Source organism: Camelus bactrianus, chromosome 2 (genome assembly GCF_048773025.1).
Source record: "Camelus bactrianus isolate YW-2024 breed Bactrian camel chromosome 2, ASM4877302v1, whole genome shotgun sequence".
NCBI lineage: Eukaryota > Metazoa > Chordata > Mammalia > Artiodactyla > Camelidae > Camelus > Camelus bactrianus.
In genome coordinates this window covers 58,939,922-58,959,464 of record NC_133540.1, presented here as the reverse complement: position 1 = coordinate 58,959,464, position 19,543 = coordinate 58,939,922, and the positions used below count along the sequence as shown (strand labels likewise).

At 39.5% G+C, this 19,543-nt stretch overlaps 1 protein-coding gene across 1 annotated transcript; it reads right to left on the bottom strand.

Moving 5' to 3' along the window:
* Window positions 1-1,030: 1,030 nt before the first annotated feature.
* PLA2G12A (phospholipase A2 group XIIA) lies at window positions 1,031-17,946 on the bottom strand. Its single transcript, XM_010953672.3, has 4 exons — window positions 17,468-17,946; window positions 7,164-7,240; window positions 5,939-6,104; window positions 1,031-3,984 (listed from the first exon to the last, which is right to left on the bottom strand). Exons 1-4 carry the CDS (start codon window positions 17,676-17,678, stop codon window positions 3,866-3,868), a joined length of 573 nt encoding a protein of 190 aa, XP_010951974.2. The 5' UTR covers window positions 17,679-17,946; the 3' UTR covers window positions 1,031-3,865.
* Window positions 17,947-19,543: the final 1,597 nt, after the last annotated feature.

Sequence of the window (19,543 nt, the reverse complement as noted above, 5' to 3'; positions counted from 1 at the left end):
GAATTTACTGAAACTGAAGATCTTAGCCAACTGTTACCTATCCAAGGAATGAAATTTATGGAATAAAATTCAGAGATAACTCTTTTAACACTTAAACTTTAGCCTTTTTTTCAGTGTTTATCCCACCAAACCTTGTTTTTTTTCTATATGAATCACAGAAATACCAAATTTCTATAATTCTAATTCCTACACTTAAGAAAACCTGACAGCCAACAAAGAAATGTTTGTAAAGTTGTCAGCAAGACTTCGAAGGATGTTCTGGAAATCTAACAAGTCCAAGACAAGAAAGCGTACCATCACTGTGGCCTGTATGCAAAGATGACACTGCTGATCCGGTTTTAGTTATTTTCATTGATAACTATTTTTCATATACTGGTTGTACCAATTCAGTGAGGAAAAACAGCAAACTAAAGGGGCTATTCAAATTATTATAGCCAGGTGTTATATAAGACTTGAATGAAAAGATTGCAGGCAATACCTGTTAGTTTTGAACAGTACAACATAGTACATGTGGAAGGATCTTACAAAGTAGGTTTCACTCTACTCCCCAAAGTTACTGAAGTCAGTCTTCTAAAGAGTTGTTTTTATAGAGACTCCCTTGTTTTCATTTTGTTAGATGTTATTCTAGTTTTGTACCAGGATAAAATAATGACCATTTTGACCTTCTGATAATCTTGTGTTTCTGTAAATACTGACAGAAATCCAACCTTTTCATTTTAGGGAGAGGTAGTTATAAACTAACAAAACAACTTTTTAATTAGTTTTGCCAGTCTAGATTAGTCTAGGAGGTCACTGAAGGAAACCCTGCTCAAGATGTGTTTAATTTGCTTTTGCTCTCATATTTCAATTCTGTCTTCATTACAGCTTTTTTGTGCCTCACTTTCTCTACCTACGAAATGAATACAGCCACACCTGTCCCTGGAAGAAGTGTGTCAAAAGACTTTAAAGAGACAACCACCATTTGAAGGCAATATAGTTTTATTATTTTTAAATATCAATATATGTCTTGCAAAGAGCTACTAAAAGCTAGTTTTGTTTTGTTTTTGCTTTTTATTAATGTATTCTGCGGATAGGGAAAACACCATCCTTAAATGTATAGTATATACATTATAGTATACACATCCTTAAATGAAAAGTATATGCCTTGTTATATATAATTCAAGTAAAGACAGTATGAACTCATTCAGCTTAATATACATATACACACACAGAAAAATTACAGATATGTACATGTGTTAATAGACAGATATTTCCTAGCTTTGTTTGCTGGGAGGGTCTAGAAGCAGTGACATCAAAGTAGCAACAGGCATATGCAATGTCCAGATCTTAGCTCCCAAGTTCCATTACAAACCATTCTACAACAAAAGGAACCTTTGAGAAGAGGCTGGTTCTAGAGCTGCTACTGGGAAAATACAAGGTGAGCCTGAAGCAACTTTCCTGCTTTCTTCTCAGAAAGTATAGAGGTGCTCAAATGTCAAAAGGATGGTGTGGGTCAAAGAGACAAAGGAGCAAAACCTGACATAACTCCCAACAGCCAAGCTGAAATGTGTGAATATTACCCACAGTATAAAATATACATTGGTCCATACTGATACAAATAATTGAATAATAAATGGGGGAGACAAGAATTTCAAGTACTACATTTAGACATACTCCCCCTTCCAGGAGGTACAACATAATCTTGCCCACCCCTCACTTCCCAGAGACAGGACTTGGTGACTAGCTTCCAAGGAACAGGAGCACAGAAAGGGAAAAATGGTAACTTCACAGTGGAGAAAACTAAGACACTAACTTACCCAAGTGTCCAGAGTTAACACAACATCAAGTTGACAGCATTCAACTACTGATATGATTTGATGAGAAGAACTCTTTACTTACGTGGTTTTCTTCCTAAAAATCCACAACTCTAGTCCAAAAATGAGGAAAACATCAGACTAACCCAAAGTGAGGGTCATTCTAGGAAAACACCTGACCAGTACTCCTCAGACCTGTCAAGGTTATGAAAAACAAGTGAAGACGGAGGAATTGCCACAGACCAGAGGCCTACAATAACTACAGTGTGGAATCCTGGAGTGGATCCTGGAAAAGAAAAATGCCATTAGTGGGAAAAGTAGTGCAATCCAAATAAAGTCCGGAGTTTCGTTAATAGTAATTACTAATGTTGGTGCCTTAACAAATGTTTCATGGCCATGTAAAATGCTAACATTAGGGGTAAGGAGTATACAAGAAGCCTCTATACTATTTTTGCAACTTCTCTATAAATCTAAAATTATTCCTAGACAAGTTTTTTAAAATCGGAACATTAAAAAAAAAACAGCTTTTACTGATAATTGTACATAATGTATGACCGTCAATTAGATATTTTACAAAGACATTCTGACTTTGTCTTCTTGAGAAAGCCAACGCTGCCAAGAAAATCCATGAATCTATTATAAGTTTCAAGTTACCTGATCAAGTATTTCAGCTGGAGCCCAGTTTGCTCACTTAGCTATGAGGGATATGTTGCTTTGTCTAACAGAGGACACATCTATTACCAGGACAGCAGCCACCATCTCCATTTACGAAGCTATCGGGTTCTCAGCAATGACATATTTTCAAAGTGGCCCTTTTCCCAGAAAATATTTCTCGTTCTCCCAGTTCTGCCCGTAATGATTTAAAAAGAACCACTTCTCCTGGTGCTGTCTTTCTCTGACTTTCTAAGCAGTTTCATCTTAGTAACTTTGGCAGCAGGTTACGCAAATGTGAAGGCTTGGGACCCTGGGGTAGGGAAAGCCAGTGGCAAGCAAAGAGTGACAGAGGAACACAGCTGAGCTTTCCAAGGGACTGAAAAGCTTTCAACACTCACATTTTCAGAGGCAGCTGGAAGTTCCAGAATTTGTCCTTAAACATCTGTTAATAATTTTCAAGTGAATGAGAGCTCTATAAAAGAGTTTTGTATCTTGCTTTTCCATCTCTTTTCACTCCACAGTTAAAGACTTTAAAAACCCAACAATATCAAGAACAATTTTTATTAAGGCCACTACTAGTAAAAAGTCTACAGTCTTAAAAATATCCCAGAATCCCCTATAAAGAGCAAGTACTAGGGAATAAATACCAAAGCATAACAGCATATAATGCTCTGATGTGTGTGTTAAACAACTTTTCATTTGTCTCATTAAACCCATCTTTTCTCCAATTAGGCAATTTGTCGTGAGTGGCTCATAAAATGGGAATGGCTGTGCTTCTGAATTTTGCTCATGTCACCTTCTAGGCACATTACATTAATACCTAGATATCCCAGTTTTGCTTCCTAAGAGGTCCCAGCAGATGGTTCCAACTTTAAAAGAGAAACAGACAGGGAAACCTTGTCCTTGTAACTACTGTCATTAACAGAAGGGTGACTTATTCACGGGCTATGGAAAAACAGTCTATTATGTGTTAATTAAAACAGAGTAAAAATAAAGTCACATCCTTCCAGGAATAAACGTATATTTTAAATTTTACAGTAAACAAACATACTTATAAGTGAAGATTTCCCCGTATTTCCAGATAAGATAATGTTGAACATACCTTATAATAAATTTTACATTTGACCTTATTTTTTGGTAAATATAGTTGTGAAAACTGAGTTACAGACTCCTTCTTTTAAAAAATTCTCCCCTTAACATGCACCCTTTTCTCAGATTGGTAAAGACAATTTGGCACACCAAGGCAGCAACATCCAAGAAGACAACCTCCATTTGTTTCTTTAGTTTGAAGCTTTAGTGTCAAGGTCTTAAAATAATCCCTTCACAAAAATAAGGCAGCTTTATGCTGTAAAAACAGTTCTTGTCAAAAGTTATGTTCTTCTGTCCTCATCTGCTGTCACCACCTGTCAGCATCTTCTTTAAAGATCAGTCTTTTCTTCGTAGCGACACCTACATGCGGCTCGTTGGCTGTCCAGGTACGGCTTACAGCCCAAATGTATAACACTGTCAAACAAGAGCTCCACTGTGGTTTCACACGCTGCAAGGTAAGAGAGTGACATCACTGCCGGGCAACTGCAGAGCATCACTCTCTCTCACACATACCACATGTTTCAGCAGAGTCTCAAGCACAGCCTTGGTGGGCACTTAAATCTATCTTAGGTGGAAGTCTTCCCAAACCTTCACAAACTAGTAGCCTATATACACAAAGCCTTTCAGCTTCAGCCTCTCTACCTGTCCCTACCTTTAGTTTGCATGCAACTGGTTAACCCAACTTTTCGTACTAGACAAATGAGTCTCAAAAGTATTGATCAGTTCATCATGGTTAATTTTCCTTTTATCTGAAAATTATCACCAATAGAGATGCCTGACAGCACTCTTAAGTTTGCATTTTAAGGAATGATTTTTAGGTGCAGAAGAAATAACGGTTAAAAACAGAAAAACCTCAAAATATTAAGGCCAATTTTTTATTTGTGCTTTTACTTTAAACACATCATTTAAGATGCTTAAAGTAAATGAACCCCGGTCTCTTTCTTTGATCAATATCCAAATTTAGCTTTGGAGGGGAGACAAAGGAATCAAAGGTGTTTTTCTTCTGGTAGGGTTTTTTAAAATTTTTTGAAAGGCTATAAAAAAGATAACAGATTATTTTTCTAACTCTAAGAGACCTGGAATACCCAGGTAAGATTATCTTAATATGTTATACTTAGAGACATAGCGTAGAGTGGCTTTTAGACATCCAAATACTTACTATAGTTTCTAATATTCATGTTAAAAAAGAAACTTTTCATTACAAAAGCTTGGCATTTTCAAAGGTTTCCAAAAGACTGTGCCATTAAGGAATACAGTCAACCACAGAAGTGCAGAGGTTATGATTATTAAACAGGAGACTGAAGGAAACTGGTTTCACCATTTGGCAACACTAGTATGTCCTTAGAGAGGAAATCCATCTATCTATGCTTCAGCCAAGCATTCAAAGGGATTCAGAGGCTGTGAGTTCAAGCCTCATCTGGAGCAGAGATTTCTTTCTTGTTATTACTTCCTAGTTATTACTAGGACTTCAGAATAAAACCTATGAGACTATTTGAGGAAGTAGATAGAATGCAAGTTTTAGAGTCAAAAGAGTGTAATTTGGGACAAGTTACTTCTTTCTGAACCTCAGTTTCCTTCCTTGAAAAATGGGTATAATGCCAACTACTACTATTAGGGTATTTTGTGAAGATCCATGAAAACAAGTCTCAAGCATCTAGCACAGTATCTTATTGGAAGTGCTTAAAAATGGTAGTTTCCTTTCCTACCCCTTTCTCATTGCCCTTCCTCTTCCAATTTCAGTTCATTGTTTGGTTTGTCAGTAAAGAAATCTTGTTAACAACTAGTATTTGTACAGCAGTTCATATTTCGACAAATATTTCACTTTACCCTTATGACAGCTCTATGAGACGGGTATTATCGTTCTCATTTTGTAAATGAGGACACTGAGACATGTTTTCCCTTTGCTGACTTGGCTCTGTACCCCTTCACTGCCACAATCATCACGGTGAGTATGACTACATGCTGAGTGCTGTGAGTCCTCTTAGCAAATCACTGAGCCTGGGGGTAGTTCTGGGGGACCTTCCCGACACTGATACATATGAAGAGACAGAGTTAAGACTCAGATCTTCTAGAACTTCCTCCTCCAGATCCAATGTGCTACACTCCAGAACTCACTGGATCCAGAGTCTCACACTTTAGGCAGGGCATAGATCTTAGATGAATTCTTCCCTGCCTCACACACCCTCCCCCAAGGTTTCCTAACACTTATTTCCATAACTGTAAATCATTTTATATGACAAAATCACCGACTCCTCATCTCAGAAAAGTGAAGGGGCTGTGTCACAAGAGATAAGGTAATACACAGAGAAAGATTTCTGTTGGTAAATCCTGTACTAGCACAGAAAGCATCCACTGAAATTTTACAAATCGCACTCATCCCCATCCCACCGAATCAGCCTTACCCTGAACATGCTGAGCTAGTCCTAGTGTTTTCTGCACATCTCGGCAGATCTTGGAGAGGCAAGACTGGAACTCCTCATCACAGTCGTTTTTGCTTTTGCCGCAGGTCTCATAGCACCTGTCGTGTTGGTTGCAGCACTTTGTCAGGGAAGGGATGCCAATGTTCAGCTGAAAGAGGCATTTGGATGGATAATTGTTGATGAAATTCAAACCTTCTCTGAAGTAGTGAATTCAAAGAGACTTAGAAATCAAAGACAATGATTGTTGTACAGATAATTTTCAAAGTTAGTTTCTGCCTACAAATGTTTTCCAGGTTAAACATCTCTCCATTACTCTCACCTGCACCCACCCATGTCACTCCATCGTCTCCCTCTTAGCCATGCCTCAAAGCTCCCTATTTTGCAATGTTAGAATATTCAGTCGTTGGCTGGTAAAGAAACACAGCTTCCAAGTGTCTAAAATATAGTTTTAAAAACAGAAAGATAAAGCTAAGACCTTTAAAAGATTTCTCCAGGGACTAGGCAAGTACAATTTTGGGATATTCCTAAGTATTTTATGCCTCCTCCCCCCACAAAATGTACTATATATGAAATGTCACTGATAACTTTTACACTTCTACAACTCAATTTTTTTTTGTGGTTTAATCTTTACAAGTTCATCCATTCCATAAAGATACTATTCCTTCGAATCTGTAACTTATCTTTAATTATTTTAAGTAACTTTATATGCAAAACCCTTGTGTCTAGGAATCACTTTTTTTTAACATTTTTTATTGATTTATAATCATTTTACAACATTGTGTAGGAATCACTTTCATAAAATATTTTTTTCCCCAAACTACTGGCTCAGATTCAGCCTCCCCCACAACAAACACACAGCTATCCAATTGAACCCAGTTTTAATACAGAAAATATTACACTTTATCTATACATTTTCATCCTAAGTAGTATTAACTTCTATACCCCAAACTTTTCAATCATGTTTGTGACGTGAGGAAATGTCATTTAAGTGGTATTAACAACTACAATATTAAAAAAAATGACTTTTACTCCATTTAGTTTCATTAGAACTCATTAAATGTGTTTTAGCTATGAAAGAATATAATAAGCCTGATAACTATTACAACAAGCACAATTATTTGTGAGCCTGAGAACACATCGATGTCTTGCATTATCAAGAGTATTACGTACCAATCATAAAATTTATCAAACAGAAAATAATATTTACATGAACACCAAATAGTGGGGAGCCACATCCATTTGGCGGGGAAGGTTTATATCCGTAACGTGGGAAAGGCTTAGATCCTATAAAAATATAAATGGTATAATTAATTTTCAAATATGATAGAAAATACATGCACAAAAAAGTCTACAATGTGCTAGACTAGCCTTGAAAATATTTACTATTTCTATGCTGACAAAAGTAAATATATGTTTATTAGAATAAGCATTAAGAATGCTAATTTGTCTACTAAATCATTTTTACTTCTTCTATAATAAAACATACAAATGTATATACGTATATGGCAGTTCCTAAAATGCTATGGTGGTTCATAAAATGTCATTATATCCGTAAGCATACACCATACAAACATATAAAAGCTTACTCTGGACTTCTGTTGATTTCAGAGTTTACATGCCAAACTGGGTCCACAGTATGAAAGATAAATCTACCCTATTTTCCTGTACATTCTAACACTTACATTTTTAGATTAAAACCTATAGGGCAAGAACTGTATCTTCCTAATCTCACAATGTTCCACTGCACACAAGCCTCAATAACCATTAACTAGAGCCTAAAGCTAAGGAAAACAAAGTCATCTGATCATTTAATTACCTTAATACCATTGTAAGACATTACAGGACCACACATTCTACCCAGATCCAACCAACCACTGCACAAACATACTCCTCTGCCAGCCAAGGGAAAAGGCAAGGAATAAAGATAGCTTGGTAAACTTTATTACTCCAGTTATACTCTCCTTAACAGCACCAATGTTCAAAAACAAGGAGAAAGATGACATTATTAAAGCAATCTTAAATGCTGGAAGGTATCTCAGAAATCTCTCTCCTCATGTAATATAGAAATCACCTCAATATACCAAACAGTCTGAATTTCCCCACAATCCTCCTACAGTGTTAGGAAATAGCCTGTTCCATTATGGAATGGCACTAACCGTTTAAGTTCTTCTCTTTTTCTTGTAAATTCTACCTGTAAGTAATCCTCTGCACCCCTGGGGAATACAGAACAAGCCAATTCTTTATTTTACATGATGATCCTTTCAAACGTCTGGGACTACCATCTATCTTTACTTCTACCAATAGAATATCCCCAATTATTCCAAATATCACCCGGAGTCAGATCCTTAGGAGAGACACAAAGTATTCTACCAGCTTTCATTCAATTAGCATTACTAGGAAACATAAAGGTAAGTTTACCCTCCAACCATAAAATGAGGAGAAAAAAAGCAACCCTTCCAGAAATCAGCCATCAAAATAAGTAACCCACTCAAAGTAATGACCTAAAAATGATTTAAGTTGCTAAGACTCACATGCTCAACTGAGGTGACCCAGTAGAGCCTCAAGAGAGCACAACCCCGTGGAGACACAAAGCTATAACCTGCTCTACCCAGTCTGAAGAACGACTGTACAAAAGGGAATGGTTATGACGGATCTAGAAAAGAGGTGCCAATGACAAGTTTCTCTAGCACTGCCCAAAAGGAGGGTTGTTTCTGGGCCGCTGGAAGATGAAGATCACAGATAAGTCACTGTGATCCTTCAACTCCTGCTTTCAGTCCTTCACTCTTAGGAAAACTCTTCATGAGTTGGCTTTCCACTTCAAAGGGCTACAGAGAGAGGATAGTCATATAGATATGATATATAGATACTTTAGTATCTAACGGGCATCTCAAACTTAAGATGTCCCTCCGTTCACCCCCAAAGCTGCTCCATCCACAGTTCCCTCTTCCTAGGCAACAGCAACTCCATCCTTCCAGGTGCTCAGGGAAAAAAACCTCAGCCATCTTTAGCTCTCCCATTCCCTTATACCCCACATCCAACTCAACAGCATGTCCCGCTGACTCTACCTTCAGAATATTCAGACTCTAACCACTTCTCACCACCTCCAGTGCTGCCATCCTGCTCTAAGCCTCCACAGATTATTGCCATAACCTAAGCAGTCTCCCTGCTTTGGTTTCCCCACCCAACGCCACCTCCAGTTACAGTCCAAGCTCAACACTGAACTTGAGTAAGCCTATCAGAATACATGTTGGATCAAATCTTTCCTCTGCAAAAACCCCTCCAATGGCTTCTCATTTTATTCAGAATAAAAGTCAAAGTCCGTTTAGTGCCTATAAGCCCTATATAATCTGCCCCCAACCCCAGGACTTCTCTGACCTCATCTTACTACTCTGTCTCCTCTTCTTCCTTCCTCACTCCATTCCATCTGACCTCTCTGCCATTCCACAGACACTACAGGTCTGCTCTTGCCTCAGTGCCACAGAACCTGCTCTTCCTCTAGGTAGACACTCTTCGTCCTGACATCTACATACTCACTCCTTCATCTTCTAGCAATGCCTTTTCTGACCACATCATTTATAGCACACATGACCTTCTAACATATTACATCCCAACCTACTTATTTTATTATCTGTCTCTCCATACTAAAATATAAATTCTTTAAGGGCAGTAATTTTTGTCTGTTTTGTACCCCCAATGCATAGGACAGTGTCTGGCATATGGTTAGGTTTTCAATAAATATTTGCTGCTGAATGAATGAAAAGAAAATTGGAAGGCTAATCTCCATGGCAGTTATAATACTCATGATGAATAAAGTGGTACTGCTGTTTACCCTTCAGTCTCTTCTGAGTTTGGTGAGCATTTATTAGCTTCCAAAGACTGATCACTTCCAGTCTGTCACATCCAGAACATGGCACCCCAAAGTGAACACCATTAGGAACAATGGGCCTACTTTGGTCTGGGTAAAGTACTGGTACTAATACAGCCCAAGATAGTCAGTATATGTTTCAGCTATGTCTCAGCGCTAAGATACATTAGACAGTAGGAAAAAACCATCAGTCCTTTCTAAAATGAACTTTTTAACATCTACTCAGCACTTCTGCCATTTAGTTTTTAAGTCTAAATACTAGATTACAAAATTCTATCTCATTAGTTTTAGTTCATCTGTCAGGATTGTTCAACACATTTTAAACCTAGAGGTATTCACCCAGTGTTACTAGTTATGCCCAGATATTCACAAACTTGAGACATTGATACTAACCAGGACAGAGGTCGGCAACACCCTGCTAAGGATGTCCTCTCTACAAGCAGCCATAACATCATTAGTCCAAATCTTTGGGTAGACCACTTAGCCAGCTGTGACTTCATCTACATCAAGTTTCATTTATTGTTTTTTTTTGGGGGGTGGGAGTGAAGGGGAAGGTAATTAGGTTTATTTATTTATTTTAATGGCAGTGCTGGGGATTGAACCCAGGACCTTGTGCACGCTAAGCACGTGCTCTACCATCAAGCTATACTCTCTCCCCATCTAGATCAAGTTTTATCCAGCTTACACTTCTGATGGGAGTATCAAAATGTTACGTAGTTTAGATAGAAGTGAGTACTGGGCAGGGGGAGAAGAAGAGGAAAGAACAATCCAGAACACAAGGAACCTGAGCTGTTAATCAACCAGAACACAGGGAACTTGAGTTGTCAACCGATCAATCAATCACAAAACCAGGATATAAAAACAGGAGGAAGGAGGAAGCAGCACCATTTTTCCTCTCTTGGATTGGCTCACTCCCAACTCTCAGGAGTGTACAATCTTTCACTACTTTTTTTACTTCACTAACAAAAATCTTGTTTATATCATGTTTTTTGTCTCTCGTCAAAAATCTTTTTTTCAGGTGACTAAGAACTGCGGCAATTCTTATTTTCCTTTTCCCAGTAGCAAAGAGAAACCGGGCATTTGATCTTCAGTTTTCTTTGCCCTACCACACTAGAAACCTCTTCACTGAAAGGTAGGGAGGCTGGATCAACATTATATCCTCAGGGAAGCCATTCAAGTTCCTTGAAGCTTCATCACAAAACTCTCTCTTGTCAAGAGTTTTAACAATCAACTGCCTAATACGTTCAGAAACTCATCTAGCATGAGATATTAAGAAGGTCAAATTTATAATCTGAAAAAAGTACAATAAATATGTCAAAGAGTGCTCAAAAGGTCTGGACACAGGAAAAGTAGTGTATTTACTGTACATTTTTTTTAGGTTAACAATCAGACTTTTTGCTTTAAACTTAGAAGTATATCACCTTAAAAGGTGTCTGGGGGTTGAAGCAACACATATTTAAAATGTAACTAACAAACTGTTCACCCTGTTTTGAACTTTTTGGATACCCTGTACCTTCCCCCTGCCAGTCTCCACTGCTGCCACCCATCCGTTTTCCAAGAAGATCAAAGATTATCACTCTCAGACAATTCATACAGACATTGAGTTTTAAAGGTATGTGGATTTCTAATCTCCTCTTCTCAAGTGTCTGCATTTTTTCTTTCTAATAAGAAAGCGATTTCTCTCAATGCTGTATTTCATACATAGTAGCACTTCTATTTCCCTTCCCTCTGTACTTTATACAAATCCACGGAGTTTCTTTGATTTCGAGTCTATAAAAACACTTTTGAACATTTTGATGTGTGTAATGATAGTGGTGTGTGTGTGCATGTATTAATATATCTATATATTTTCTCATTTTGTGGAAGATAATTATCTTTGAATGAGAATGATATGAAGCAAATGAAGACAGGAAATACAAAACATGCCCACTGCAGGAGAATAAGGAGGAACAGAGATAGCACAGAGAAAATCAGCTGGCAAAAGCGAAAATGGAGGCACGAGGATGGAAGAAGCACTAGTCTCAAACAGGGCCAGTGCTTATAGCTGTCCTAAGACAGAAGCTGATAAAATGAAGTAACAAAAAACCAAGATCAACTGTACTTGAAATACTGGGTTAATAACACCATGAAATAAATGCTGGTAAAACTGGCTCCCTAGTGTAAGTGGCAAAAGGGCCACGTGTTTGTTTTCTGTTTCTTTTGAAGGAACCTACTAATATCAGTTCCCCAGAGGCCTTCCCTGCTCACTCCATCTAATATAGTGCCCCTTCCCTTCCATATCCAGTCCATACACCCTTGGCTGGTTTTATTCTTCTAACATTTATTAACCAAACTAACATAATTAGTCAGTTTCTATGAAGACAGGAATTTTGTCTTGCTCACTTAGAAGATGCCTGGCACAAAGCAGGCACCTTCCAGGAACTTACAGGATGAGAAACATTCCTTGCTGAGATTAAAATATTCTCTACCCATGGGGGAGTTGAGGGAGGAACACAGAAAATGGAGTAGTTTCCTGAAATATTTTAAACTGTTTTAGTTGAGCCATTATGAAAACAGTATGGAGATTCCTCAAAAAACTAAAAAATAGGCTTACCATATGATCCAACAATCCCACTCCTGGGCATATATCTGGGAAGGAACTCTAATTCAAAAAGATGTTGCACCCCATGTTCACATCAGCACTAGTTACACTAGCCAAGACATGGAAGCAACCTAAATGTCCATCGACAGATGACTGGATAAAGAAGTTGTGGTATATTTATACAATGGAATACTGCTCAGTCATAAAAAAGAATAAAACAATGCCATTTGCAGCAACATGGATAGACTCAGAGATCGTCATTCTAAGTGAAGTAAGCCAGAAATAGAAAGAAAAATACCATATGATATCACTTATATGTGGAATTTAAGAAAAGAAAAAAAGGACACTGAACTCATCTGCAAAACAAACTCACAGACACAGTGAACAATCTTATGGTTACTGGGGAAAGAGGTGGGAAGGGATAAATTTGGGAGTTTGAGATTTGCAAATGTTAGCCACTATATATAAAAATAGATTTTAAAAAAGGTTTCTTTCCTATAGCACAGGGAACTATACCACTATATACAAAAATAGATTTTAAAAAAGGTTTCTTCTCTATAGCACAGGGAACTATATTCAGTATCTTGCAGTAACCTTTAATGAAAAAGAATATATGTATGTACATGCATGACTGGGACATTGTGCTGTACACCAGAAGTTGACACATTGTAACTGACTGTATTCCAGTTAAAAAAAAGATAGGTTCTCTAAAGTAAATAAATAAATAAAAAGAATAAAATAATGTGTTTCAAATTCACCTGTATTTTAATTATTTCTGAACAAGTTAAATAGAAAGTTTTTTGTTAAAGATTAAGTTGATATGGATACAAGATTACAAATGTATTAATATCATTTTAAATGTCATTGTAAATGGTGTTATAAGCTGCAGAACATTGAAAAATTAGCACTTCTATTGGTGCAAGTTTTTACAAAGTGCTATGAATTGAACCATGTCCCCCCAAAATTCATACACTGAAGCCCTAAGTCTCGATGTATTTGGTGATGGGGCCAGTAATTAGGCTTAGGTGAGGTCACAAGGGTAGGGCCCTCATGATGGGATCAGTACCTTTATAAGAAGAGGTACCAGAGAACTTGTTCTCCCCGAATTCCCCTCCCCTCACCATGTAAGAAGACAGCTGTCTGCAGGCCAGGAAGAGAGCCCTCCCTATAGGAAAGTGTTGGTCAAACCTTGATCTTGGGCTTTCCAGCCTTCAGAACTGTAAGAAATAAATTCTTGTTGTTTAAATCACCTAGTCTATGGTATTTTGTTATAGCAGCCTGAGGAGACTAATACACAAGCAAGCAAAAACTCAATAATAGAAGAAACATCACAGTCAAACCCAAAATCCATGTGTCCGGGCCACTGTCTCCTAAAATTTGTAAACAGATATACAGAAAGCTAAGAAAAAAATGAGATTGGGAAAAAGAATTTTAAAAACAAACCAAATCCACTATGCATGACTACATGGAAATATTACTGATTTCACTTTTTGATTTAAGCAACTGCTCTTCTCTTGATGCTTTATGTGTTATTATCTGTATGGGCAGTCAAAATCTAAAGAGTCACCTGGACTGAGACAATGACAGCTCTTTTCTACATATCTGTCTTAATTTGATGTAAATACTTCCAAACAGCAATTTCTTTCACCTGAAAGACACTGAAACAGATGAGAAGCAAAAGGGGAAGGCTGCTGAGTCACAGAAAGGTCTTAGCACTGAGTTCTGTAGGAGACGCAGTATAGAATTCCAACCTGCTTTCCCATGAGGCTTTAAATTCCTGATTATTGATCGCCAAAGGGCCCTTATGCTACTTTGTTTTTTTGTTTTTTTTTGTTTTTTTTTTTAGTACATTCACGTTCCCATTTTCCTCCAGTCTTCAACTCCTGTCTTCCCTCTCAGGTGATAACCTTGATTCCTACTTTACTGAGAAAACCACGGCAATCAGAAGAGAACTTGAACATTACCCACCTAATGGCCTCTGTGCCCATATCCTCTACCTTTGTTCCTCTTAACAGGGATATGTTATCTGTGCTCTTGGCCAACCTCTCTATTTATTACTGGAACTTACCTAAGGACACTCCTCTCACTTACCTAAGGATATAACTAAAATAATTCTCCTTCCTTTCTCCCTCATCAGTGTTTTTACTATCCACTGAATCATTTTCAAAAGCATACAAATATGCTATTACTTTTCCTAACAAGTCAAAAGCCGTTTTTTCCATGATCTCCCCCATTTCAGTTAATGGCAGCTCCATCCTTCCAATTATTTAGGTTAAAAACTTTGGAATCATTTTTTACTCTAATCTCACCCTCCTTCTAAGCCATCAGCAAATCCTTTAGGCTCTTCCTCCTAAATATATCCCAAATCCAAACACTTCTCACCACTTTTATCGCTACCAACTTGGACAAAACCACCACCATTTTTTGTGTGAATTCCTGCACCTGTCACTCTCCCTCCATTCTTGCTCCCCCACCTCCCATGACTCTTTTTATTCTCAGCACAGCAGCCAAAGGGATCCTGTTAAGACTTCCATCATTGAATGAATTGACTTCTTCTTAATTCCAAAAACATTTTACAAGTCAATTTTGTCTTCTATTTTTCAAAAGAAATCAGAAATTTTTCTTCCTCAAACTTTCTCTGTCAGGGAGAAAAAAGCTAAGAAGAAAGTAGTGACCATCAAATTTGTTCCCCTAAATAACTTTATGTCACTCTCAATAAAGCCTTGTTCCTGCCCTAGGGAGGATGGTCAGAGAGAGCAAGTCTCCATAATGCTGATCCCTCGATAGAGCAAAGATAACTGAATGCAACATGTCTGTGTCCTTTAATCCAACACCTCTCTTTACCATTAAGTCTTTTTTTCTTTTTTAAGACTCCTTTGACCTCTTTACTGCAACTATTAAACACCCTTTAATCACTATGCTCCTCTAGTTTGGGGATTTGTCTGTTTCTGTTTGGTTCTGATTTGGTCACTTACATTTCAAAATCTAGGAAAGGCTGAAACAGTGTTCCAGGGACACTTCTCAAGCAATGGTAATTAAAGAACAATTTTCTGTATGTTGGAATGATCAACCATGGTGACTTAAACCACAGTCCTATGAGCAGACAGTACGTACTAAGCCACAGCAACATTTTCACCGAAGCACATCATCTCCTAAATTCTCAAGTTCATTTGTGTTTTATGCTGGAGACCTTGCTCAAAACTCCAAACAGTAAATTTAGTAAGGCTTGTGGAAGAGAAGAGGATTAAGCAAAAGGAAAGATTAAAATGGCCTTTCTAACAAAAATAGTATCCATTCATTTAGAGATAATTCAGAGATATGTTAAATCTAAATAAACTCTAGAACCCTTAGCTCATAATGAATTTATTATCCAAGTCTTTCCTGTCTTGGTAAATGGCAACTACATTCTTCTTTTGGCTCAGGCCAAACCCTTCAGAGTCATCCTCAACTGGCCTTTCTCCTCGTGGCCTTTACACTCACCGTTCCCTCGGCCTGGACTGTTCTTCCCCTAGATCATCACAGTATCACCTTCACCATTTCAGATTTCTTCTAAGGTATTATCTTATCCGTGAGGCCTTCCCTGAACAACCTATTTAAAAGAGTAACCTGCCTCCCAACACTGCCACGGCTGTTTCCCCTGCTTTACTGAGAAGCCACTGGCACACTTCAGACCCACACACACTGCAGACGTGGCTAATTTTACTTGTTCTTCAATTTGCTGTCTCTCCCCACCAGAATGTAAGCTCCATGGACAGGAATTTTGTCTGTTTTGTTCACTGCCAAGTCTCCAGTTGGTAGGAACACCTGACACATAACAGGCACTCAAATATTTGTTTAATGAATGGGGATGACTAAGTAAAACTATGGCATCTGCCCCAGGAAAGGCAACCATTTCATCTTCAAGTTATTCACTTATGCCTCCTAATAAGTTCCACAAGGACAAAAACATCCTTCCTGATTGAATACCGGTGGTAACATTTAGGCACAATTTTAAGAAGGAATGATATTTAGCACTTCATTGCATACAACATATAGCTCATTTTTTCCTTCCAATAACAGAAAACTAGAAATTATTATAAGAATTACAGGCAGCAGGCTGCATCACAGTTTTACATGACATAGGTTCCTTTTAAATTCACCTACATACAGTCTGGTTTTACCATTAAAGTCATTAAGTTCCCTATTATTTTGAGCTGCCAAGTATTAAATTAACTAGGCCCAGGCTTTGTCCACTTTTATTGGAAACATGACCTCCCAAGTACTATTTTGAATTTCAAGAAGTCCAAGTACTTTATCTGAATTATTACATTTAAGCATTCAAAAAAGTCAACTGTTTCAAAAGAAAGATCTCTGCCTGAAATACTGAGTGATTATTACCAACAATGCCACTGAACAAGTTCTCAGATTCAAACAGAATCAAAGTCAAAAACTATAAAAAAACCTAAATCAAAATAATAATATTAATAGCAACTAACCATAAGGAGGCAGCGTCACTGGTATCTGGGAGAAAACAATTCCTATCAAGTATTGATAGAATCATTTTCTTGAAGAGTTATCAGAACTCTTTCTCAACAACAGAGTACACCAAAAGTCTATACAAAGGTCGCAATTTATTTTCTGTAGCTTTGCAGGAAAAAAAGAATGTTTAAACCAATTCTTAAGTTAAAAGAGCATGACTTTAAAATTCTCGGTATGTTTTGCATGTTCAGCTGAGTAATTTAAAGGAGCTAAAACACAGAGTTAAAACCAATCTGTTTCACTTCATCCCCATAATACACGTATGTCACTAAGTTCTTGGGCAACTTTCCTGCAATTGCAAAAAAAAAAAAAAAAACCAAACCGTAATTCAGAAGCAATGAACAACAACGGAGAGTACACTCTCAGGTGATCTGCCACGTTCTAACAATAGTGGTGAGAACCTGTAAGCAAGATTCTGGCAGTGGTTAAGTTTTCCCACGGCCAGAGGACACCGCCAAGGTCTGCCCGGCACCTACGCCTCCATGACCCTCGGTCCCCCCAACAGCGCTGAAAGCACGGGCCTCGCAGGGCCTGGGTTCCCTCTTACCGTCACTGCACTTGTGCTGGCAGAGCCCGTCCTCGCCTCCCAGGAGGTCCAAGGCGGCGTTTAGGTACGTGTCTATCTTGTGGACGCCGTTCCGGATGGTCTTCAGGGTGGCCCTCCAGTCGGTGGTCTGGGCCTGCTCCTGGCACGTGAAAGCGGCGGTCAGGAGGAGGAGGAGGAGGAGGGTGAGCGCAGGCCGCGGGAGCGCGGCCATCCGAGCAGCGCCCGGCCGCGCCGGGCCTCACGGGTCCCCGGAGCCGCGTGACGGCCGCACCCCCACGGAGCCCTCGGGACGCCCTAGGCAGCGGCGCGGGCCCGGGACTCGGAGGCGGCGGCCGGTTCCATGCCCACGCCTCCTGCCCCGCTGGGAGGCGGGCCCTCGCCGCCTGCAGTGAGCTCCCGGAGCCGACTGTGCAGTCGCCGCGATGCTCCGCGCGGCGCACGCGCTCACCTGCGCCGGCCGCTCCCCTGTGCGCCTGCGCCGGAGCGTGGTGCGTCAGAGGCGCGCGGGAGGCGGGAACGCGGAGCGGCCGCGGCGACCACCGCGCCCACGTGGTAGTCTCGGCGTGCCGCAGAGGCTGTCCCACCTGGCCCGCGTTAGTACTACCTGAGGAGATGATTGTACTAACTGAATACCCTTGCCCAGCCCAATACCCCAGGGAGGCTAATTAAGTTCGTCCTGGTGTCAGTGGGCAGGGGTATTTTTTAAATCTCCCTGGGTAGTTACAGCGTGCCGCCAGGTGGCGACACACCGTGACCTCATCTGACCTGTCGGGTGCAGCCCAGCCACTTAGAGGGACAAGCTTTTCTGGATGCAGACAATGTCTGAGAGAAATGAGCTCCCGCAGCCCCTTACAGAGAGCGCTGCGAGGGGTCCCCTGAATTGCTGGTTTGGAATCGTGATTCTGCCTGATATGTGAGCTGAATCCACATCTCACCTCCTCGCCTGGTCCTCTTCAACTGAGGTGGCCGCGGTTGGAGAATCAGGGAGCTGGAACATGTCAACCCAAGGCCATGGCGGTGCCTGGCTGAGAAGGATGAGCTAGATGCTGATTTAGAAATTTTGAAGAAGAAAATGGTTTGACAATAAAAATCATGAGTTCTTCCCTGGTAAGGGAGAAGTAGTACTCTGCACTTGAATGCAGTTTGGGGGGGGGGGGGATCCGTTTTCCTACTCAAGATATTTTGTAACTTGATAGCTACAGTGACATTTCTCTGTATTTTTTCCCAGTGCTGAGCAGAATCCTTAAAAAATAACTGCAGTAATTTTTACCAGCGCTATAAATATCTGGTAATCATAATATCCCGGCAGTCACCAAGAATTTTACTGTATGATCCAGGGCAATATTGCAAGTGTTGAGAATAGATATGTCTTTTCTATAAGAATTACTGGTAAATTTTAGTTTGGCGTTTTGTGTTTGCAGTGAGCTTCATGGGTTTAGAACAAATTTGCAGTAACCCCCCCCCCCCTTTTTCCAGCAACTGTGAAGCTGGAGAGATCCCTGCCAGAATGAGGACACGGGGTCTAATTGTCCTTCCAGCCCCTCTCGACCCTACCTGGAAGCCCCTCAATAAAATGATTTGATCCCTGCCCCCACAAAATGTGCAGTGCAGATCTCATTAGAATTATATCCTTCTTTATTAAGAGGTTACTCTGTGCCAGGCATTTCAAGTACTGGATATCTCACATTCAAACACTGCTTTTCAGTAATACAGCCTTTGGATGAGTTAAAAACAGAAAAAAGGTGTCTCTCTCTCCCCAGACAGATGTAGCCTAACCACAGGCTGGGTTAGTGGAGAATGAAATGGCTTTAGTTTGCCCTCAGGTGCTCAGGCAGGCACCCTTGGGCTGTGATCAAGTCACACCACAGTGGAGGAAGAGGAGAAACATGCTTGGGAGGTATTATCGTTTTTACAGTAAAGGAGTTGAGGTGCCAGCAGAGAAGCCATGTGACAGTATCCAGTCAAATCAAGGCTTCTTTCTGCTCTCACAAGATGCCAGAGATTTTCTTCTTAATTTTTGGGCTGCAAATTTCAACACATTCAGAAAAGAAAATATAATATCTATTTTTTTAAGCT